The sequence below is a fragment of the Echinops telfairi genome, unplaced genomic scaffold, assembly GCF_000313985.2.
Source record: "Echinops telfairi isolate 266 unplaced genomic scaffold, ASM31398v2 ScPeMD7_31;HRSCAF=116, whole genome shotgun sequence".
In the NCBI taxonomy this organism is placed as follows: domain Eukaryota; kingdom Metazoa; phylum Chordata; class Mammalia; order Afrosoricida; family Tenrecidae; genus Echinops; species Echinops telfairi.
The window spans coordinates 52,488,752-52,513,555 of NW_022103928.1; the positions used below are offsets into that span (position 1 = coordinate 52,488,752).

Genomic DNA, 24,804 nt, shown 5'->3' on the forward strand with positions numbered 1-24,804 from the left:
AAGGTCACTCTTCTCTCCTGCAAGGTCGCTAGCAGTTGGTATCTCCTCCACAGCAGTGGGTGCGTTCTTTCCCATCTAGCATTATTTGTCCTTTGGGTTAGCTGAATTCTGTTTGCTTGGTTTTTTCCCCAAATGAGTATTTTTCCTCCAGTCTATTACAGTAATCACGAAGTAAAATGATGTTGTACATTAAAGACTTTTGTTTTGGAGGAAAGCCGCAATAGATTTATTTCAAATACTGTGTGGGGTTGGGGAGGAGGGGCAAAGGGTGTGTCTTCCCCAGGTGTTTCAATTGTTTTTCACATATGATGGGAAATTACTTTTCCCTGCTGGTTCGGACAATTAATCAAGTAGACACAACATTAACACAAAAGCCTTCTGGAATCTTATTTGTGATACTTAGGAGACCTGGAAAGAGATCCCCCTGGAATTGTTTTTCCACGAAATGTAAAGCCAAGTAAAAAGTGGTTTAATTCATACTGTCAACATCCAAATAAATATTATCTCTCAGATACTACAGCTCATTAATAGTCTCTCATTAAGTCAGGAAAACCTTAGAGCAGTTTTGCCACAATCCTTTAATATAGTTCCTCATGTTGTGAACCCCCCAACCATAAAATTATTTTCGTCGCATTTTCATAACTGTAATTTTGCCACTGTTATGAACTGGGTGACGCCTGAGAAAGGATCATTCAATCCCCAAAAGGGTCAAGACCCACAGGTTGAGAACCACTGCCTCAGACACGCTAAAAAGTGTGGAAAAGACCATCTAGTTGAGCATATTTTTTTGGGTCAGAAGAGACAAACCAATTCAAGTATTTGACTCTGAAAAGAATAATAAGCCGACCACTTGATAAGGACAAGTGCTGTCAATGCTTTGTTCAAGATGATTCCAGAAGACCTCCCCCTTGTGCTTTTTAAATGAAAACGCAAGGTAGGTATGCAACATTTATGTGGGGAAGTACAATTCCATCTTTTTAAGGAACTCTCTTTGAGATGATACATTTATCTTTGAAAAGTTTGAGCTTTTCTATCAAGTAAGCACTTTCAAATCTTCCCGCTTATAGCTGAGAGCCAGAATGCAGGCTTCCAGGTGAATGGCTCTTTGATTGAGGTTTCGGAGTTCCTGTGACGTAGACAGGGTGGCTTCTTCTCCTCGTAGCAGACACCCCCTCACCCCACTCCAAAGGCATCCTTTTGCTTTTGCACGTAGAATGTACACGGTGTGCGATACACAAGTAGTCATGTGTTTTAAGGACTAATACTATACTCTGCAGTGGGATCCACTTAGTGTATGCTTGGATTTCCCCCCTTCCTCCCTTGTGAAATCTGTGAATGTATACTAAGGTACTTAATGCTCAGACAGGGAAAAGAAATATTGTTAGATGGTGGGAAGTCTGTTCTGTTGCAAAACAACCCTGTGTAACTTTGTTGGCCCTCCCCATAGATTGTGTCACCAGAGTGGCTGGGTGGCTTACGAAAGCCAGCCATTTGGTTCTGATTCGTTTTGTTTACAGAAGTCCCGTCGGGTTTCCTTAGTGTTGTGGTTATCACAGTTGCCTCACAAAAGCCAAACCCAATCCAATGCCAGAGAGTCATTTCTGAGTCTTTGCAACCCTACGGGACAGAATAGAACCGCCCCCACAGGGTTCCCAAAGTTGGAAATGTTGACGGGCACGAGCAGCCACATGGAATGTCTCCTGTGGAGCATTGCTGGTCCCATTTGAGTGGCGGACCTCTGGTTCACCGCGCAGCGCTTCACAGCTGTGCCACCAGGGCTGCTTACAGGAGCATCCTGTGATAGGAGAAGCTGATTATTTCTGAGTCAACTAGCATGATACATTAGGTGTCTAGCTAAATCTAGTTGTTCTGACCACGTTGTTTATGTGGGAGCTAATAATTTCAGAACGTTATCCTTTGCTGTCACTTGTTGTAAGGGCCTTTTCAATTGAGGGTTCGCGCCCCCCCCCCCCATGATGAGTGGCATGGAGGGGCTCCCAGCACTGTTATGTAACTTGTCCACGAGGCCCTTGACTTGGCTCTACAACGCCGCTTTCTTACCTAAGCGTCTAAATTAGGCTTATTCCTTTTTCTTTGACTATGTTGACCTTTTCCATCTTTAAAAATGTTGCTGAAATCAATATAATTTGGTGGACTGGGATTTTAAACATGTTTTCCCCTTCTGCACAAGAAGTTATAAAGTGGTTGATTTCTAGGCTCCCTGGCACAATGCATCCATTGTGTGTGTCCATATGGTAAAAGTGTCTCCCGTGTGTAAATGACGTCTGAGCTGGGGAATGAAGTAGTGACAAGCGACATGCCTAGGGAATTTCTTCAAGTGATGCTGTCATCTCGCGGTCATCAGGCTTTTGAGCCAAGGTAGCTTTAACAAACACCCTCGAGGGTCTCTTTCCTTGAACCTGAGCCAGCTGGGGGAGAGAGGAACTAGTTCCCAGTACGCTGTGATTACAGCCATGAACACTACTTCCACCAAAGAAGAAAGCATGGGGCTGCCCTGACAGCAGGCTAGGTTTCCATCCCTGTAGTCTTCAAAGTGATCTGACTTCAGGCGGCCTATGAGGGCTTTGTGAGTCTGAATGTTTAGTTGACCCTAACAGACCCTTTACCCTCTGGTGAGCATTTTAGAGAGGTACTTGTGTGCCAGCGTGTGGCTTCTCTGCTTGTCTCATTGCTCGGGAGTTTCTCTTGGGGGCATCCACCTTCAGCATGTGCTGCTGTGGGCTTCCCTGTTCCTCAGGCAGGTGTGTACGCTGCTGCTCCCTGATGACTCTGTCTAACAAAGGATGAACGTTTTTCTTTTTCAGGCCCTCTCTCCATCCTTTCACTATTGTTCCATCAGAATCATCTGAGCAAAATCCAGGTGCTAGCCTATTTGTGTAATGGTCACGTATTGAGTTGCTAACTGCAAGGTCAGTAGTTCGAAACCACCAGCCATTTGATATGAGAAAAAAGAGGCTTTCTATTCCCTTAAAGAGTTACACTTTCAGACACTGACAAGGGTAGTTCTGTCCTGTCCTATAGGGCTGCCCTCCAGAGCAGATTTAAATGGAAAGTTTATTTGAAATTAAAATTTTTATGTTTAACTGTTCAAAGAAAATCAGTCAGCCTTTTCCTTATCAAATAACAACTGTTCCAGTAACAGAAAAGCCAACAATTTATTTCTAACCTAGGTGAGGGATTATTTATTGTTTAACTGGCTATTCTTTTTATTATTATTATTATAAATTGTTTTGTTGGGGCTCTTACAGCTCTTATAACAATCCATACATCACTTGTATCAAGCACATGTGTACATATGTTACCATCATCCTCAAAACATTTCCTTTCTACTTGAGCCCTTGATATCAGCTCCTCTTTTTTTCCCACCCTCCCACTCTCATGAACCCTTAATAAATGATAAATTTATTGTTGTTTATTGTTGTTTCTGTATCTTACACCATCCACTGTCTCCCTTCACCCACATTTCTGTTGTTTGTCCCCCTAGTGGGGGTGGGGGTGTGTGATTTGTTGATCCTTGCTATCGGTTTCCCGTTCTCCCCGCACCTTCCCCCTACCCTCATGGTATCGCTACTCCCATTATTGTTCCTTGGGGGAAGGGGGCATTATCTGTCCTGGGTTCTGTGTGTCAAGAGCTCTTATCTGTACCAGTGTACAAGCTCCAGTCTAGCCGAATTTTCAAGGTAGAACTGGGGTCCTGATACTCGGGGTGGGGGGTGGGGGGGAGCATTAAAGAACTAGAGCAATGGTTCTCAACCTGTGGGTCGCGACCCTTTGTATGTGGGGGTGTCAAACGATCCTTTCACAGGGGTCACCCAAGTCATAACAGTAGCAAAATCACAGTTAAAATGTTACAGCACTCTGGCTGATTGGTTCCTTCCTTGTGACCCTTCTGTGAGGGCATGTCCAATTGTGTACAGATGGGCTTTGGGTCTCCACTCCGGCCACTCCCGTTTGCATCGATATGATTGTTTAGGGTCTTCTGATGGCTGTTACTTGGTCGTGTTGACACTTCGTGATCACACAGGCTGGTGTGCTCCTTCCAGGTGGGCTTTGTTGCTTCCCTGCTAGATGGCCGCTTGTTTAACTTCAAGTCCATTTCTTCCTTAATACCTAACATATAAAGATATTTACATAGCCCTATATCCATATTGTTAGATATTAATACATTTACATGTGTACATGCCTGTATTTATGCTATATAAATGTCTTTTGCCTCCTAGTTCTTTCCTCTATTTCCTTTTACGTTTCTCCTGTCCCACAATCATGTTCGACCTTCATTTTGCTCACAGTAATTCCTCTTGGCTACATTGCCCTTAAGTGAACCCCACCAGGCATTCTGTGCCCTACTCACCATCAGTTTTAGATCTCTTATGGTCCTAACTGGCTATTTTAACTGCTCCTTGAATCATCGAATTGTCTAAATGCCTGCCCTCTCATCTTACCCACCCACTTCCAGCCCAGCTTAGCAATGTTTTTACATTTTAAAGTTTACAGATTGCTTTTGATTCAAATTTTTCTTCTGAACTGAGAGAAGTCTGTGCAATAAACATTGGACTACTAACCTCAGGGTCAGTGGTTCAAAGGCATACTCCCCACCCCCCCCCCAGGGGGCAGAGTTGAGGCTGTCTGCTCCTGGAACTACTTACAGTCTTTGAAGCCCCGTATAGGATCAACAGGAGTCAGAATCCACTCAGTGGCAGGGTTTACTTGTCATTGTTGTTGGTTAGCTTCTTAACAATGACTCAACTCTCAAGGAGTTCAACTCAAAGTGATCTACAGTAAATCATAAGGATCCCTGGGGCCACTGTGCGTTAGGCATCGCTCTGTATCGGATGGTGAAGCCTCTGGTTGGTGGTTCAAACTCACCATTCATTCCGAAGAGGAAAGATGAGTCTGTGTGCTCCTGTAAAGATTACAGCCTCAGAAACCTCATGAAGGATTGCCGGGAGTCAGAGCGAACTTGATGGCAGTGAATTTGGGTTTCCCTGCCTCCCCTTCACTTCTCTTTGATGTGAGACTCTCTTCCCTGGTTTACTTTTCCAACTAAAAACGGGCGGTTTCTCCCACAAGTCAGGGCACTGATGCTTCATCTCAGACAGTGCCACAGTCCCCCAATTCGTGAAATTCAGTGCAGTCCTTTGTTTTGCTTTCTAATGGAGCGTCAGTGTGCTGTTTTCCAGGAAACAGTCGTTAGCCAGTATTTACGTTATTATGATGATGAGAGAATAATAGTTCACTGGAGAACCCCGCAGGCACTACGCTTAAATGCCCTCATTTACATATTTCCTTTTAGTTTTCTTTCCCCTTGCATCAGGTTATTACTTTCTTTTACATATATATGTATTTTTGCTTTGTGGCTGTTGATGTCGTCATCGAGTTGGTCCTGATTCATAGCCACCCTGTGTGCGACAGAAGCAGAGTTGTCCGGCTCCTGAGCCATGCCCACAGTGGTCATCCCTGTGTCCGTCCATCTCATAACTTTTCTACGCTGACCTTTTGACTTTACCCAGCATGCTGTCCTTCTCCAGAGAGTGATCTCTCCTGATGATAAGTCCAGAGTGCGTCACAGGAAGTCTAGGCAGCCTGGGTTGATTTGTTCATTCTTCTGACAGTCCGTGGTGTAATTGAGATTCTAGGCCAACACCCTCTTTCCATAGCGCCCGTTCCTTTTGTCATCCGTATTTATGGTCCAGCTCTCACGTGCATCCGAAGCGGTGGAGACTGTCAGAGCTTGGTTTGGTCGCACCTCAGGCTTTAAAATGGTAGCTTGGCTCTTCAGCACTTTAAGGAGGTTTGTTGCAGACGATGGGCGCAGTGCAGGGTGTCCTTTGGTCCCAGGACCACTGGGGGTGGTCTGGGTTAGAGGCTGGGCTGCTCACCACTGGGTCAGCGATGTGACCCGACCCGTTGCCCTGCTAGAGGAAAGTGAGGCCTCCCGTTAAAGCGGCAGACAGGCTAACAGTCGGTTCTTACCTGTCCCGTAGGGTGGCTCTGAGCTGGAACTGGCTCGATGGCAGTAGGTCTTTCTCTTTGTCTTCCACGCGCATTGGTTATGGATCCAGATACAGTTACATCCTTGGCAGCGTCAATCTTTTTCAGCGTATGCTGTTGCTTATGGTCCAGTTGGGGAGGAGTTTTGTTTTCTTTGTGTTGAGGTGTCATCCATGGTGAGGAGCGCAGACGTGATCTTCCTCAGGAAGTCCTTCAGGTCTTCTTTGCTTTCAGCACAGCGAGGTCCGGCCATGTGCATATCACAGTTGGTTCACGTCTTCCTGTACACCCTGCGCCAGTGTGCTGCATGCAGCTCACTTTCTCAGCTCACAGACTGAACAAACATGAGCAAAGTCTACAATCCTGAAATACACTTTTCTGGATTTTAAACCATGTGGTTTAGAAGGATTGCCTCTTGGTCTACATAAAGGCTCTGCCCGAACTCTTAAATGTTTTGCAACTTCCCTTCTTTGCTATGTTACCCGTAGTGCACAGACAATGAAACCCAGGTGAACATCTTCCTGATACTCCCCCTTTTCTCCAAGAGCCACTGGATAGCACGCGTCCGATTCCAGCGTGCATTTTGGGCACTTCCTTGTCAATATACCACTACAATGGTTTTAAATGATCTTTAGAAAGTGTTTGCAAGTGCTGTTAATGGTATTGATGGATAATTTCTGAATTCTGTTTGGTTCGTTTTCTGTGAAATGAGCACACACATGAGTCTCTTCCAGCCTGCCTCCCGTACTGTGTCAGTTTGTTGTTCATTTGCTGATGTCGCATAACTCAGAATTATTGTCTCTGTGTCCATCCTAAATTTTCCCCTGATATTCTCTGGGTGGTCTACCAAAAAGTATGTTATTTCCCGAATGCTCAGAAATATCAAAGCTGTGATTAACTTTACTTTTCTCATGGAAACTGACTTCCCCCACCTCTTCCTCCTGTCGTACCACTCTGAATTAGTTTCCTTTACCAAGGCTGCCCTTTCCGAGCCCTGGTGACTCAGTGATTATGAGTTAGCTGTGCTGCTACCTAACTGCAAGTCAACAGTTTAAAAGCACCAGTCCACTAGTGGGGCTTTCTACTCCTGTAAAGAGTTAGTCTCAGAAACCCACACGGACAGTTACCCTGTCCTACAGGGTCCTTGTGATTGGGCATCGCTTGGTGGCAGTGAGTGACGCTACCGTTTCACCTCTCTCCTGGGGCTTTCTTCATGCGGTCTAGTATTTGACTAGGCTTGTCTGGATCCAGTCAGTCCTCTCTTGGTTTACTTTTTCAAGGTGCTGGAACAGATACAAAAATAGATTGGTACGCAAAGGTGTCTGCGGTGTAAAGACCTTCAAGGAGATGGATGGACACAGTGGCGGCAACAATAGGCTCAAACATAAGACCAATGGCGAAGATGGCACCGGACGGGGCAGTCCTGCCCTTTGCTGCCCAGAGAAGGGTCCCTGTGAGTCAGTGCCTGCTCAGGGACACCTAGCAACAACCGCAACAACAAACACTCGGGTATCTGAAACATTTCTCTGCTTTTTGAACTTTCCCATTTATCTTTCAACTCTCCCATTTCATTTTTAATAGTATGTTTCCCTCAATATTGATATGCTTTTATGTAGTAGAATCCATTGTTATCATAGAGCATTTGTGAATGATCATCCCAGCTTCAGTCTGTGACTCATCGTACCATTGCTCCTCTCTGCCCTTGTGCAAATTCATGTTGGGAGGTAAATTAATATAAGTTTTCCAAGGTGCTCTCCCATATCAGTGCATCTTGATATTAGAGGCTCTGTCTGCCTTTGTCCTGGACTCTCTCTTCAAGGACAAGTGGATAGCAAACAACTTTGATTTGTAAACACAGCATTGCCCACCAGAGTGATGAGTGGACATATTTACGATCCTGTATGAGAGATTTGGGTCCTGTAAGTGCAGGGGTCCATTGTGTGTAAAGGTGCCCCTGATACTCTTCACATCTCCTTGTAGGAATTCTGACTTGAAGAACCAGGACAAAAGGAATGATAGTCCAGCTACTGCTAGAAACCCAAGAGCAAACTCACTGCCATTGAGTCTGCTGACTCCTGGCAACCCTCTAGGGCATGTAGAACCACCCCCGTGAGTTTCTAAGACTGTAACTGATGGGAGTAGAAAGCCTTCTCTTTCTTCTATGGAGCAGCTGGTGGTTTCCAACTGCAGGCCTTGCAGTTAGCAGCCCAACGCGTAACCACTGTGCCACCAGGGCTCCTACTGGCACTGTAATAAACCACGAGTAACAAGACATCCTTTGTCTCTGGACCAGTGTTCTGGTCATGGAAATACAGCTGACCAGTGTGTGAATGTACCATAGGGTCCAATCTCTGACCTGTCAGAGTTCTTAAGGTGTTGCCTTCCCTTGAAAAGTCTTTCCCAGAAACCCAGAGTGTTTTTCTATTCCCAGCATCACTCACTTAATTGTATGTAGCATTTCAGTTGCTTATCTCTGTCTTGGCTTCTTTGCTTAACACAGAGATGTTTTACAATGACAGTAGTTTGTATCTAGAATAACACAATTAAATTTCGGCATTGCGCACTGAGATAGTTTATTGTGCCAGCTAACCCTGTCTAACACACGCACGTTTCTAAAATACAGTGTTTTGTCTTCACTTGATCGGCAATAGGTTTTATATCAAATTGTGTTACTAGGCACAGAGCATGGATGAGCAATGGTATATTCTTAAATGGCTTTGTGTTTGTGTGTGAGTCCCTTAAAATTAGAATTTATTTCTCTTTTCAGTAAAATAGACTAATATCTATTAGACACATACTGTGTGTCAGGCATTCTGTTTTGTGTGTGTGATCTGGACTCACTGTTTCTTACAATAGTCTTAAGAGGGAAAGGTTTTTTTTTTCTCATTTAAAAACTTTTTTTATAATCACTTTGTTGTGGGATCTTGCAACTCTTATAAAATCCATACATCCATTGTATTTGTCACCCTGGGTGTGGGGGGGATGGTTATATGTTGGTCATTGTGATTGGTTCCCCCTTTCTCCTCCCACCTTCCTCCTACCTCATGGTATCACCACTCCCATTGTTGATCCTGAGGGGTTTATCTGTCCTGGATTCCATGTGTTGAGAGCTCTCATCTGGACCAGTGTACTTGCTCTGTTCTAGCCAGATTTGTAAGGTAGAACTGGGTCATGATAGTGGTGGGGGAGGAAGTATTAGAGAACTAGAAGAATGTTGAATGTTTCATCCATGCTATACTGCACCCTGGCTGGCTTGTCCCTTCCTTGTGACCTTTCTCTGAGGGGATGTCCCATTGTCTACAGATGGGCGTTAGGTTTCCACGCCAACTCCCCTCATTTCCATCATTATAATTGTTTGTTTTGGGTCTTCTGATTCCCAGATATCTGGTCATGCTGATACCTCATGATCAGACAGGCTGGTGTTCTTCCATGTGGGCTTTGTTGCTTCCCAATTAGATGGCTGCTCGTTTATCTTCAAGCCTTTAAGACCCCAGATGCTATATCATTTGATAGCTGGGCATCATCAGCTTTCTGCGCTACATTTGCTCATGTACCCATTTTGTCTTCAGTGATCATGTTGGGAAGGTGAGCATAGCAGAATGCCGAGTTATATCAACAAAGTGTTCTTGCATTGAGGGAGTACTTGAGTAGAAGCCCAATGTCCATCTGCTACCTTAATACTTAACATATATCTTTACATATGTACGTGCCTGTACTTATACCTCTATAAATATCCTTTGCCTCCTAGTTCTTTTCTCTATTTTTTCTTGCTGTCCTCTTGTCCCATTATCATGTTCGACCTTCATTCGGCTTTCAGTAATTCCTCTTGGCTACATTACACTTGATCGAACCCCACCAGGCATTCTATGCCCTCCTTGCCATTGCTTTTTGATCACTTGTTGTTCCTTTGTCCCTGAGTTTGTTGTCTCCCTGCTTCCTTACCGCCACCCCCCCCCCACATGTCTCCTCCACCCCCACCCCCAGAATCGTTGGTCCCATTGTTTTCTCCTTAGGATTGTTTATCTTGCCCGTCTGACATAGATAGATTTGAAACAAACAAACAAAAAACCACCTATAAATAGTTCCAGGTCTGTCTGTTGACCTCTATGAGTGTTTTCCGATCAAGTCTGATGAAGTGCCAAGCCTTGTCCCTGAAGTCTATTTTTGGCATTCTTCGGGGACTTCATTGGTTTGCTCCCCTTGCTGCTCTGTTGCAGTCCTTTTGTGTTTTGTGTTGTTGGTAAGACTGAGCACAATTCCCACACTGTGTCTCTGGTGTGAGAGGTTGGAGACGGAGGCACAGAACAAACGTAGAATTTAGTCAGGGATGTGAAGTTGATAAAGATTTTATTGAGGCAGGGAAAGAACTTCTGGGAGGGACGGGAGAGCAGAGATAGAGACGGGGCCATCTTGAGCTCCTGGGTGGGCTCCAAGACCCAATGAGTTAGGTCAGGGAAATCAGGCCTGGCAGTGAGGCAGTGGGACATATATAGGGCTTGAGCCCAGGACGGATGTACTGATAAGGGGAAGGAAGGCCTTCTGGTGCTGCAGTGGCCGGGGCTGAGTCAGGATGTGGTCTGTGAGTAAATCATCCCTGAACACTGAGGGAAGGGGCTGTACAGACCCGGCCTATAGAGATAAGCTCCTTGGAATGCTGGAGGCAGGGACTGCACAGTCCAGCTCTGGCATTGAGAGGTGGGGGAAGGGGCCGCACAATCCACCTGGCTATCTTTTGGGAGATCTGGGGGAGGCGGCTGCATGGCCCGGACCTGGCCCAAACATGGTGTTGTCCCCCATAGCACTGTGGGTCAATGAAGGGATGCGTGTCTTGTGATGAGACTGACCTTACAGTCCTCTCTGTGCAGTTGGTGCTCCACGCAGGAATATTGTCCTTGGGGCTTGGTAGGCCAGGATGTAATCCTCTCTCTCTCTCTCTCTCTCTCTCTCTCTCTCTCTCTCCTTCCCTCTTAGTTTGCTCCAGTGTGTTCTGAGCAGACCCGCCCCTCTCCCTGAGGTGTATCTTCAGTGTTGTCTTCTGTAGTGCGTTAGCTGGAATTGGGGCTGGCCCTGTAGACCTCTGTCAATTCGCTGCTTCATGCCTACATGTTGCCTTCAAAACTTGTTGTACCAGGTTGAGGTCTGGTCCCTCTCTCCATTTCTTGTGGAGCGATAAAGAATACCCTCCCTATGGATAGGTTAGTGCCCTGTTCCCCGCCCTTCCGCCCATGTCCTTTTTTTTTTTTTTTTTTTGGAGTTAGTTTATTGTCCACATAATTGCCGCAGAAAGGCCAGAAATATATTAAGGATACATAACTTGGCTAAAGCGGGAAAGTTAAAAGAGCATGGGGTTGCTGTTCAACTCTAGTCTGGACTACTGTTGCTCTGTTGGAAAATTGAGGGGATCAGGGCAGGGGACAAAAACCCAAACCAAAACATGTTCCCTGCCCACCGGTAATACAGGAACAATCGCTTGCAGAGTTACAACTCAAACCCATTGTCACTGATGCGAATTCATAGCTACACTATATAAGGTTTATGAGACTGCCAACCTTTGTGGAACCAGACAAGCTCCTCTTTCTCTCCAGACCACCAGTGGGCTTGAACCCCAACCTTTACGTTTGCTGTCTAGTGCCTATCCCACAGCGTCACCCCAGTCGCCTTGTATTGCTTGATTTGAAATATATAATTGAGCTTAGTTTGTTGCGGTTTTAAGTTTAGGATGGTTAGAATGGCACTCAATGTAAAGTTCATGTTTAGGTTCAATGACAGCTTTGAAAAACAAGTACCAGACAACAGAATAATGCAATCTAGAAGCTGATATTTACACATCCAGAAGTTGGGAAATTCTAAGTTGTGGTTCCCACAGCAGCACAGCCTGGGGGGTCGGGAATGTTGTAGTCCAAACTGAATAGCATTTGCAGCCCCATCCAGTGATATTCTGTATGCTGTTAGAGGGCCAATCACGGCCACTGTGGGAACAGTGAATGTGTGAACGATCAGTTCCTGTTTTATCGCTGTTGTGTGGGGCATTTCATTTATGTGGCTATTTCCTAGTGCAACAAAATGCTTCCAATGGTCATACATCTTGGTGGCGTTTTCCTGGCGCCTAAATTATTAATGCAATCTGAACCAAAATGTCTTTCACGTGTAAGACTGTTTTGATGTGGTGCATCTGACTTATAAACAGTGGCTTTTTTTTTTTTTTTGGCTTGCTGCCCAGCCCCCCACTCCCTGTGGAAAAACATCATTTGGGGAGCACTTGTTTACATTCACAATGCAGTTCTCCCGCAGGTTCAAAATGCTGGTTAACCTCTGAGATGTATTACGCACGGGCGCTTAAGAGAGATAGATGACTAAGAAGTGCATATTAGAGCCTCTCAAAACATAGGATCATCAATCTTCAAGGAGCCCGGCTTCATGTGTGCACAGCTATCCAGGATGCAGGGCGCAGGGCGAGCTTCTACCACTCAGAGTAAGCTGGGGGCAGTCGGCTACTGCTTCTGGTAGATTCTCAGAGGAAATGTCCATTGGGCATTGCCAACAGCTCGGCCTTGCCTTACTATCTCTTCAGTAATCTAATGCATTGTCTGATACTGTGTCCCCAGCCTTTGCTTGTAGTGTGTTGACTGATGCCTCTGTTGACAGCATATTCATGACTTTTGGCAGATCTCTCAGGCATGATTAAAAATATAGAGAGGTTCGCTCACATTTTATGGACTCCCTTTCCTAATATAGGTGGTTTAATAAGTTCCTGTGTAATACCAGCTAGCAGATTGATATCGCAAGAATGACAGTGTTAATGAATGACATGTAAACGTATACGTATATTTAGCAAGAACCTGCTTAAATGAATCTTCTGTAGTTGCTTTGCAGATCTCATTCTCACAGCGTTCCGTGCAATGACCTTGTTCTCATTGGCAAAAGTTATTTATGGTGCTGGGTGAAGGCCACCTGGGGCTCTTGGCCATTGCGTTTGGAGATTTGAAATCTTTTTCAGTATTCTGACTGGATTCATAAAAATCATTGAGACTAGTCAGGCGTGTTTGTTATTATTCACAATTTTCAAATGCCAACCCAAGGACTAGTGAACCCTTGGGTCAAAAAGCTGTAGCCAGGACTATAAAGAAGGGGCTGTTCTTCTGTGGCATTTCTGTACTTTCCTGAGCTACCACATGTGTGCCGCATGCTTACTTTGGAATACCAGCATCCTTGGCTGATTTTGGTAGCACGTTGAAACTTATTTTTAATGAAGTATGCACCTTTGAAAAAGGAACAATGTAAGACGGATGTGATCATGCATCCATCTCTTTGCGACATTTCCGGTACTTAATCTTGTGCAAACCAAAAGAAATGGAATTGATTCCTTAAGGCTCTCTAATACATTGAAGAGCTACGGTCACAGAACCACACAGGGGCAGTTCCACCCTGTCCAGTAGGGTCTCTGTGAGTCGGAATTGAATTGATGACGGTGAGTTTGGTTTTTTGGTTATGAACCCAAACAAATAAACTCAAGATTTTTAAGGTGATGCCAACTCATGGTTCCCTGGGTGTTACCATAAAAAAGTGTTCGACCATAAATTGTAGAGTTGGTGACTAAAGGCCACTCCCGGGGCTCCTTGGAAGGAAGTCTTGGTGATTTGCTCTTGGAAGCTGGCAGCTTTGCAAACCCAATGGACCCGCTGTCCTCTGCCATGCATGGGGGGTCTGTGAATGCCTCCGTGCTAGGTGCAGCTTCATAGAATGAGGGGTTTTAGGGTGGGATTTACCCAGGGCATGGCTGTTTTAATAAGCTTTGAGTCTTAAGAACCAAGAAAGTGAAAGGGTTTTGAAGATACTGGTAAATGTGAAAATTTCTAATAGTCTCAATTGCTTTGATGCTGGATCTAAATCATTAAAGAGTTTTGAAACCCATAACTCTAATTTCACTTACAATTATTTGAGAACATCACTTTGTAGTAATATATAATTATTTTATACACCAGTATCAAATATTAAATTGAAATGTGATAAACTGACATCAGTAGAAGTTCTAATTAAAAATTATTTTATTTTTTCTTATCCCAGGGTGTCTTGTTCTCATCCTTGCCTATGGTACCTCAGGAGGTTTCTCCAAATGCACAAACCGCCCCCCCCCACTACACACACCTTTAAAGGTCATCTTACCTAGTTGAAAGGCCTAGTTAACATGATGGTAATGCTTACAAGGCTCTAGTTTCAGCTCTTTCTCTTTAGCATTCTAGAAGTAAGCCTGACTCACCATGTGCTTCTCTCTGCAGGATGAGGATGGGGCAGAAGAAGACAATAGCAGGGTGGAACCAGTTGGACATGCGGACACTGGCTTGGAGAATATGCCCAGCTTTTCTCTGGAGTAAGTTACTGCTGGCTTCACTGGATTTGTGGTCTCTACGCAGCATCACTGATAGCAGCAAGTATTCCAAAGGCATATGGCATGCAGAATGTTTGTGTGTCGTGAGACACATGCCTTGTGTTGGTTTGTTTCTCCAAAGAACATCTTTCATCTATTGCGTTAGTTACGTGATGGAGAAAGGATAGCATGGAACTCCACATGTACCTGTCTTGAGTTTCATGCGTTGACAAATACTATTAAATTACGCTATGAAATAGTATTTGATTACAACTGTGTGTCATGTTGAGCAGCGCTGTAAACACTGTGACTGCTTTCGGCTTGCTCTTGTTTGCCAGTATTCTAGTTATTTGACGTACAGCTTCACTGAAAGGTAAACACACACACATACACACACACACACACACACACACATATAAAAGATATATATATATAGAGAGAGAAACATACTTTATTTGTAAAAGAAATAGTTGACTCATGTAAGCAACAGTTATATTTTAGCATATTTTAAAATTTGACAAAATAGAATTTTTTAACGCATTTGATAAAAAGTTAGAGGTCCTCACATAGGGATCTTGAACATGGTTTTTAATATAAAAGCATTTTTTAAATGCAAACATTTTCCCCACAATTTTCTCATTGGCTTGGATACTGGCATATTTTTCAGTGGAAGTATTTTTAGGACTTCGTCCTTTGATAACTTCCAATAGGGAAAGCAGGCCACCTTTTCCCTCTTAATTTGTGTGAAAGGTCAGGGGCGGACCCTAGATATTAGCATTTACAAGGGGGTTTAAAACAGTTGGTAGACAATTGTTCATTTCCTTTAATTCCATTTTTTCTCCAAACTTTTTGAAAATTCTCTTGTAGATTCTTAGTTCTCTCCCCACTTTATTTTCCCCTGAAGGGTTCAAAGAATTTTTCAAATGATACCAATTTTCATGAAAGGTTATCGCATTCCTAGAAAAGAGTCCATGAAAAAACTCAAAAGACATCTACAGGATGTTGTACCCCTTACGTTAACTATTTTAATTGTATGACGAGAAATGGTTTGATGTTACCGCCTATTGCAGATGTCCCCTTTTGTGTTTACATTTCAATTGTAATGACTTCTATGGAAATAAACTGATTATCAGTAAATGCCCGCTGGCGGTGAGGAAGAGTTGTCCTGAGACGCTGTTGTAGAGCTTAGGGGAAGGTGACTTGCCTTCTCATGGGGTAGTTAGTGGCCTTGAGGAGAGCTGGCTCACCTCTGGCCTGCCACCTATGAGGTCACAACTTTGACTTCCTTAGATTCTTAGAAGTATCAAATAATGTGGCAATTATGTGAGAGTATTGTAGAAGTCATAACCTGCCATGTATCGACAGCATCTCGGTTAATTGTAAGAACCCTTGCTGTCTATCGATTCGGGGTTGGAAACATTTTCCTGGAAATCTGTGGGTTTAAGTTGCAAAAATAATATGCTTACATTACACGCAAGAGGATGGTCCAAGAGAAACAGCCTGAGTCATTTTAAATGTAGTTATTTCTAATGATTGCTCTCCCTCCATGCCATCAGACTAGTGTTCAGGTATGTAGTGTTTGATGTTGCTTCATCCTCATGCTTGTATTCCAGAATGTGTATGTGTATGCGTGTGTGCTTGGTGGGATTTTTGTTCTGTTCTTCTCTGTTGCGTGTTGTGTGTCTGCGTTTGTTGTGGCTTTTGGTTTGGTTTTGGTTTGGTTTGTTGACAGTACATGTTCATGCTCCCTCATTCATCATTGTCTCACAGTGATATGGTAAAGCTCGTTCAAGTCCCCAACGATGGAGGGCCTCTGGGAATCCATGTAGTGCCTTTCAGTGCTCGAGGCGGCAGGTAACGTATCCTGGAGGTTTTTAATTGCATCATAATGTGGAGTGTTTTGTCTTCATTTATGCTCAGATACAGAGTGGTGTTGATTTAGCACATGCTTAATAGACAACATTTTCATTTGGGGGCAACTGCTGCTTCATTCCGACGTATACATCACAATCCCAACAAGCACTTAGGGTGATGAAGAGAGGGTTTGCAGAAACACTAAGTCACCAGCCATCTAAATGATCCTAATACGCTTATTGTTCATCACGCATCCACGCACACGTTTCACTGCGCTATGAATTGACGACAGACTGTAAAAGCTGCAGCTGCATTGGGGAGGTAATGAAAGCTTCCAGCATTTTCCAGAAAGAGTTGGCCAATGCACGTGATCTGGACAACTTAGGTAAAGGTTAGTTTTTATTGCGCATAATTATTTAATTACTCCATTTCAGAAGATTTTTTTTTTTTTTTACAATTATGCCTGAAATGAAAAGAAAAGAAAATCTAGTCAAGTGATAGGTTTATGCTCCTACTAGATGGCTCCTTCCATTCACTATCCACACATGTTAAAGTTAAAGTATTTTACTCTTTGGGTATTTTGCTCTCGTTGCTTTATTTAAAAAAAGATGGATTCCCTAAACTTTGCAAATGGTATACAAGTTACTTTGAGTTATTGATCTTATGTGAAAGATCGTTTGCTTGTCTGACTGTATTTGAGGACCATGGATGGATTCTCCAACTAATGTTTGCTGGGTTGCTGTAATCACCCACAAACCAAGTGCTGGGCGTCTTTGCTAGGTCTTTCACCTGCACACATTGATCTTGTTAACGTTGATCTCATCTTCTCCCATTTATCCATCTGCTGCTTACCTTGTGCAAGGTACTTTCTGCTTCGGAGCATCCTTTTTCTTTCATTCTTTTCTTTTTTTTTTTTTTACCTGGGGAGAAGTAAATAGGGACGAGCTGGCAAGCAGCCATGGATGAATGATTGAGGACTTAGAACCTAGTTAGACCTGTCCTAAAGGAATGAACCACAACCAGCCTGTTGTAAAAGACAGATGCAATATCAAGTGCAGATGTGTAATTAATTTTTTTTTTAGCTAAGTATTTGAACAGTTGTACTACCTTTCTGGTCTATGTCAGTAACGGTGGCGAAGTCCAGTTATCATCCCTCCAGTGTAGCGCCTGCTTTATGTTATGTCCTGAAGCTGACATTTTGATTTATATAGAACTCTGCTGGAGTGGGAAGCTTGGCCGTATGTGCTCGCTAACCAGATGAGAAAGGCCTCTTGGATTTTCGGAGGGGGTGCACTCACAGCGTTGGGTCTGCTTGCAGTCTTTTCCTCCGTTTATTTTCAAACTCTGGAGTGGCATCAGCATTTCTTCAGAAAACCTCCTCTTCTGCAAGATTAGGTTGTTGGCAAAATAATCCTTACTCTTGCTTCTATTAGAAATCTTTCCTTTTTCAAATTTGTGCATGTTTTATTGGTTATGCAAAAATACTTGACAGTGTGGATCATAACAACTTATGGCTAGCACTGGGAAACCACAGGTATTGGTGTTGGATAGAAATCCAAGTATAAGTGCTCTCATAAGCTACAGGTTTTCATTTCTTCCCTGAGTGAAAAGATAAGCCCATGTACTACACATGAGCCACAGACTCACACTGTCAATGTGCCTCTAAACTTCTGGGGAACACCGCTTACCCCAAACGATATCACTTTGTAGATGCCTCTGCATTGAACCATCGTTTTACTCCCAAACACGGTATATTTTCTGCTCTTTATTGTACACATTCCTACCTCCGTGTGGAAAGGACATGGCGCTAAAATAAACAGACCAAAAACTTCATGCCAAAGAAGAATATGCTAGCAAAAGACATCAGCTGACATCAGCTAGTGAGAGTCGCAGAATAGACAGCAGTAAGTCATTCGAGCACAGTTGGTGCCTGGCAGGGATGGCCTTTCGATGTGACCTGTAACACTCCCTCAAGAGATTGGATGTTGCTCTGCTTTTTAGTACCTGAGGAATTTTTCAATCCTCATTAATTTGATGCTTAATAAGGAGAACCCTGTGCACCTTTCCCATATATGGACTTGAGCGATTTAAGAAAAGTAGATTCTTTATTAACCCCTGTTAAATGTCATCAAGTTTCATGTGGGGAGACAGAAAAGAATTATTTTGTTTTGTCGCAACACCTGTGCTTCATCCCTCTCTCGAGTGCAGTTAATAATTTTTCTACAGATTTAGGGTGCTGGTGGAAGAGAGAAAGCAGGTGGGCTGCTTAGAATTATAGATGCCAGTTTTCAGGGGCCCAGAGACATCTGTCTCCCTTGTTCTCAGGGAAATGCTTAGAAGTAGGTTTTCTATTTACTAATTATTATTATTATTATTTATTATTATTTTTACAACAGCTTTTTCAAAAACAACCTTCACAGAGTACTTCTCAAATCTCACCGCCACGGAATCCAATTCAGACTCAGAGTGAGCCTACAGGACAGAGTAAGACTGCCCCCATGGATGTCTGAGGCTATAGTACAAGAACAGAAATATATGCTTCTTCTCTGGAGTTGCCATTGGGCTCGAACTACTGACCTTGTGGTTAATAGCCCACCTTTTAACTTTCTGTTCCACCTGCACTTAACTGAATTGTAAATTCTTTGTTAGGTGCTAGGAAATGAAAAAGATCAGGGCAGGACAGGGTCTTTCCCCAGGGACTTGCAATCTGCATTGAGTGATGGCTGAGAAATCACACAATTAGAAGACGGTGGTAAATGTTGATACAGTTCTATAATAGATGCTCTGTGAGATGCTAGAGGATGAATTGTCTGAGGTGGGTAAGTGAAGCTGGCTAGTGGGGAAAGATGATTTTAAAATGTGCTGACAGCTTATAACCACAGTAGCTTCAACTCTATGGTGGCTGCAAGGGCAAATTAAGCACTGCAGCCTAGCAGAAAGGAAGAAATTAAGGGGATCGCAGGAAGAAATTCATATACACCTAGTGGGAATAAAGAATACATATTCATGGTCTTTAAGTTGAAATTTCCAAAAATAGCTTTCCTATTATGAAATTCCAATCATATTTTGGCATACTAAATCCTTTTTGGAGATTTAACATTAAAACGTTTCATGAATACTTACTTTTATGCAAGTGACAAATAGCATGTCCATGTTGCTTTCTAATTTAGATGGTCAAAGTTAAAAGAATCTAAGAAATAATGAAAAATAGAACCTAGATACTGTAAAGAAAAGAAACAGGATGCCGAACACCTCGCATGTCAAATACAATTCAGGAAAATAGCAATTTAAACTTCTGAAATGAGTAGTAGGGAAGTTTGAGAACCTTGTACGAGTTCTGGTGACCTGGTGTATAATGAAGTTTTTCTAAGTAAGACTCCTGCCGTGCCGACTGGCAATGGCTGTTTGTTAGAGCAGGGTGCATGTTTGTCCTTGATTATGGTCATCAGCGACAATTAGCATGTGTTCGCTCCCCCTCCCAACCCCTCCTGTGAATGAATACCTTTTGATGCCTAGAAATGGAGATAGGCGGATGCCTAGCAAAGGCAGTCATGTCTTACCTTTTCTGCATTCAAGCTCCCTTCTTACGTTTCATTCAAAAACGAAATGAACTAAAGCCCATCCGGAACTCTTTATTCGCTCTTTCTCTACCTTGAGCATATGAGCTCCTTTTCTCCCGGTTTACATGCCAAGTATCCCCCTCTTACTTAAATCACAAATGCTGCCAGTTTTAGGAACATCAAAACTGTGGGCTACATTCTAGGTATTTTACACACACACACACACACACACACACACACACACACACACACACACACGTGTGTGCGCACGTGCTCTGTAAAGCTCATTCAGTAAAGGAGTGAATTGACCAATGACGACTTGTGTTCTCCATTGAGTCCATGTGGACTCAGCGTGATCCTGTCGGACAGAGTAGAACTGTCCCTTTGAGTTTGTGACGTTTTCAATCTTTACCGGAGCAGAACGCTTCATCCTCTCCCCCAGAGTGGCTAGTGGGATGCCTGGCCTTGTCCTTGGCAGTTCACTGGGCAGCCCACTGCACCGCCAGGGCTCCTGACTGTTACTGTTGGCTATGGTTTAGTTTTTCGGAAACTTTCCAATACCCGAGGAATAGGAGTATGATACCAGGCTAAGTATTTTCAAAGCAAGTCACAAAACTTCAGACTAGAATTTTTACTCTGTTGTATGTATGGTCACTGTTCGTCTGAACTAACTTCATGGCACCTTATTACAACCTTATAGCAACAACATATAGAATAGCGGCTGAGCCCATGAAAATAGCAGATTTTGCATTTCATTTTGAAGGACTTGAAGTCAAATAGAAAAGCATGCATATTAAAAGGAAGCAGGGTGTTTGCCATAAAGATATCATAGAGATTTGGCAACAGCCTTGATTGAGTTGCGGGCTTCTGTCGGAAACCTCCAGGAGTGCTTGCAGCAGAGTGATTATGTGTTAGGCTGCTAATGGCAAGGCCTGCAGTTCTAAGTCACCAGCCTCACCTCGGGAGAAAGATGAGGCTTTCCACTGTCATAAAGAGTTATAGTCTTGGAAATACACAGGCGGTGATTCTACCCTGTCCTACGGGGTTGCTCTGAGCCAGTGTCGACTCGGTGACAGTGAGTTTGGTTATGGTTTGGTAGCAAACCCTTAGGGAAGCAGCGGGCCATGGCATTTTTGTTAAAGGAACATTAGTGGCATTGTTCTAGAAAGATAGTTATGTGAGGAAGAGAAGATGTGAAAGGAAGATGCTGCAAGTGACTCGTTCATCCTCTTACCTTCAGTCTCGTATTTCAAGTATCAAGGGAAGTAGCAACACACTTTTAGCCCAGAACTTAAATTGCTAGGTTCAACTTTAGTACCGTGCCTTTTCCCCTCTGGACTGCGTTGCTTCCAACACTGTCCATAAATGTCACCATCCTAAGCGGAGAGACATTCACCCATCTAAGGGAACATTTCATTGTCATTACGATTTTTTGAATTGAAGTAAGTGACCTCATTGAAAATTACGTATTCCTGTAATATGGGATATGGGTGAAATATAAACGTATGCTGGATGACATGTTAAAGACATCCCCTCTCAATGAGAACCGGAGGTCTTCTGTCTATTCGAGCAGCCGGCAGATCTTTCCCGACTCCTAAGATATACAGGGTTCCTCTAGTCTCTGGTCTCTCTGGCTCCTTGTTCATGTAATCTGTACCCTACCACTCTGTGCTCTGCAATGCATCCAGAAAAAAACTGCTTCTTTTCCCTATCATATTTCAGTCTCTTTTCTCTGTCACTTGATCGAAGGTTGGTAGGAGTGGCCCAAGTTCTGAGGCCGCACAGATATACCCGGGAGGGGGTATGGCTCAGTCTTTATTAAGATATTGGACAAGTTACGTTCTCTTAGCCTCATTTCCAGGGGTGCTCTTAAGATTTACTATGGTTTAAATAAGAAAATTTAAGTAAATCACCTAGTAAAGTAGTTATGCACAACAGCTAATAATGATCAAATTATGGAAATATATTTATCTTCAGATTCTTTCCTGATTGTCCCTTATCATATCCTTCATGGATGGGTGGGTGGTATCCTGGTTGTCTAGGTAGGTACTGGTTAGTCTGCAGAATGCAGAACAATGACTCTTCTCTTTTACTATGATTCTGCAGCGAGAACTTACTGCTCTATCATAACTTTCAGAATCCTAGTATACATTTGTGTAGTTGATTGGGTGGAGATTTTAATGAGCATTTAGAGCCAATTTGAACATCTTAGAACTAGCTCAGGGGTTAAGAAAAGCTTGATCATACCTTTATATGTTTCAGGTTAGGCAGTCTTTTAAAATCCATGATCACTTTTGAAAGAATAAATATGCTATTGAGCTTTGAGGGCTCAATTTTAATCGAATTACATTTGGAGAGAACAGAGCAACGCAATTGAGTTTTCTGTACTAAATCTATATTCTTTTGTCTGGAGGTTTTCCGTGGTGCATTGCCAGCCGCACACTTGTCCCCGAGCCACACCATGGGCGTTTGTTTGAACAGGAAAGTTACATGCTGCAGTTAGGTACACCTGGTTCATTTAAATGTCGTAGTGAGGGGAATCTCATGTTCACCCTCACGGGGAGGAACCCTCTGGTTTGTTTTGTTTCTATTTAGTTTTATCGAGCTATACTTAACACATCATACAATTCCACAGTGCAATCTTATTGAGCAGGGTTGTGCAATCATCCCCACAATCAACTTGGAAATATTTCCTTCATTCTGATACCCGTTGGTGTGGACTTCCAGTTTTCCCTCAGGATACTCTGAATACGCTCGTTTCCTCCTCAGAATACTCGGATTTTACTTGCCATCCCGTGTTAGGTCTACTTTGTCAAATCTGTGAAGAGTTCAAAACAGGTTGAGGCTTTATTTTAACTTAGAATTCCTTTAAACACTCCCTATTTACATCCTCTGAAATTCACTGTGCCCCGGGGTCAAGCGTAGGTATGGCACATTGCCTACTTGTGCCCATTCAGCAAGCCGAGCGGCCCCTGGTGTCTGGGCTCCCTTCTGCCCGTTCATATAGACGCTGCCTGCGCGGCAGGGTGATGTTTATACTGTGTCAGCTTTTATTAAGATGAATTATGATCATTTCCATACAGCTGGGTGGCAGTTGTGGGAGTTTACATTATCAAAAGCAAAACTCAGACTAACTCCGCCAATTTAGATGTCAATAAAACATTTGTTACTTATTTTCAGTTATATCATTGGTTGTAATTTATACTTAGAATTGAAAATGTTAACATGTGTGACTGAGTTTGTTTTAATTAAGTGTGTAATTAGGCTAATGAACCTTGTAAAAATGTAGTGGTGCGATCCTTAATATAATCCAAGCAGTTAAATTTCTAATTATGCCTCCAAAACGTGTTTGAAGATGCAGCAGTTCACTGCCTTCCTCCCTGCGACAATTCTGCTTTCTCTTTGTTTCTTTTTTCTCCCCCAAGGAGGATTGCTCAGCTATTCTGAGACAAGGCTTCAAAGGAAGCCATGTGTGTTTGCAATTTTTATGACGTTAGATGCATGTTGAAGGGTTGCGATTCATAAAAGAGTGGACACAGTAGACTTTGCCCCAAGTTTTGAGAAAAGCTGGAAAATAGTAGAAGAGGATTCAGGTTGGACTTTGTAAGATTCAACTTCTCTCAACCCTCCCACCAACCCACCACACCCCCTGTCCATAAAGAAAAAAATCTTTTTTTTAAATCACAGAAGCCAATGAGATTTTACTTCCGATTCTTATAGGAGGTAGAGGAGGTTGATCACCTCCCTACTTTTAGTTGGGGCAGGTGAGATGTTTTCTTCTTCCCTGGAAATATGATAGCCCCTGAGGAAGAATCCGGGGACTTGCAGCCTGGAAGGACAACTTTTAACCCTTCCCTTAGCACACTTTTCAGGTCAACATGTTCTGGACCTCGTTAGCATAATGATGTTTCCTCAGAGAAAAATGTTCCCGGGACCCCAGTGGCATGGGTAGTAGATTCTTTACTGTTTTAGAACACTTCGTGATCCAGCGGCTGGTGGAATTTGTTTTTAATTATAATACTTGGGTAACTTGGAATTGAAAGCGGAATCTAGCAGTGTATACACACCCACATTTTTTTTCAGGAAGAGGAAAATGTCTATTATTCCTACTTTCTTTTGAATTCCCTTCCGAGAGTGCTTTTCATTCATCTAGCTGTTATTGGTTCAATTTTCTCGCAAAGGTTTTTGATAGTTGTTTCCCATCTCTTTTGTAATCATTTTCACCTAGTGGAGTAAATGAGATAATTTTGCCAATCGTACCACTTTGCTTTTAAATTAATTCATTCTTTTTGAGAAAACTATTCTGATCATGTGGTCAAGTACTTAGAAATCAGCAGGCTACTAACTTCAGCTCAATTCGGTGTGTTCGCTTGATTCCCTGATGTCTTGTTGTGTCCGGAGAGGAAGTTCCTCCTCTCTTCTACCTGCCCCCCTCCCCAGCAGTCCCCATCCGCTCTGTAGAATCTGTGTGGAGAAAAAGAGATTCTGAGGCGCTTGTGAGTATTAAACAACGGTGGATCCGGAAGGCTCAGGGAATAGACTTCCATTATGTTTCATTTAAATGTGATAGTGTCCGAGAGGAAGTTGAAAAAAAAATCCACACACACACACACACACACACACACACACACACACACACACTGCCGTTAGGATTCCAGTTGAGACGTGCACATACTGATTGCAAGCACAACGATGCTTAAGTGTGTCTCCATCATCAGTGGGTGGCTGCAGCGACGTTCTCTCAGTGATGTCCTAGTCTGAGTCTCATTAAGGTGTCTTCAAAATAAAGGTCCAATTACAACAGTGGCTTACAAGAGGGTCTGCTGGTCCAGACACACTTAAGGCAGGGAGGTGGGCTCAGAACATTATGATGACCATTTTTTTGAATTCCCAAGGGATAATCTTGATAGATTTTCTCAAAGGAAATTGGATGATCACACGGGCTTATTATAAAGAAATTTTAAGAAAACTGACAACTGCATTGATGAGAAAAGGGGCAAGAAAGTTGTGCTC

General features: G+C 43.2%; 1 protein-coding gene across 1 annotated transcript in view; it reads left to right on the forward strand.

Moving 5' to 3' along the window:
* PARD3 (par-3 family cell polarity regulator) overlaps positions 1 to 24,804 on the forward strand; it is a 631,094-nt gene that overhangs the window by 263,204 nt on the left and 343,086 nt on the right. The window contains exons 6-7 of the mRNA XM_045290158.1: positions 14,289 to 14,380; positions 16,148 to 16,231. Of these exons, the coding sequence (XP_045146093.1) occupies positions 14,289 to 14,380; positions 16,148 to 16,231 (176 nt within the window). The remainder of the gene's footprint in view (positions 1 to 14,288; positions 14,381 to 16,147; positions 16,232 to 24,804) is intronic.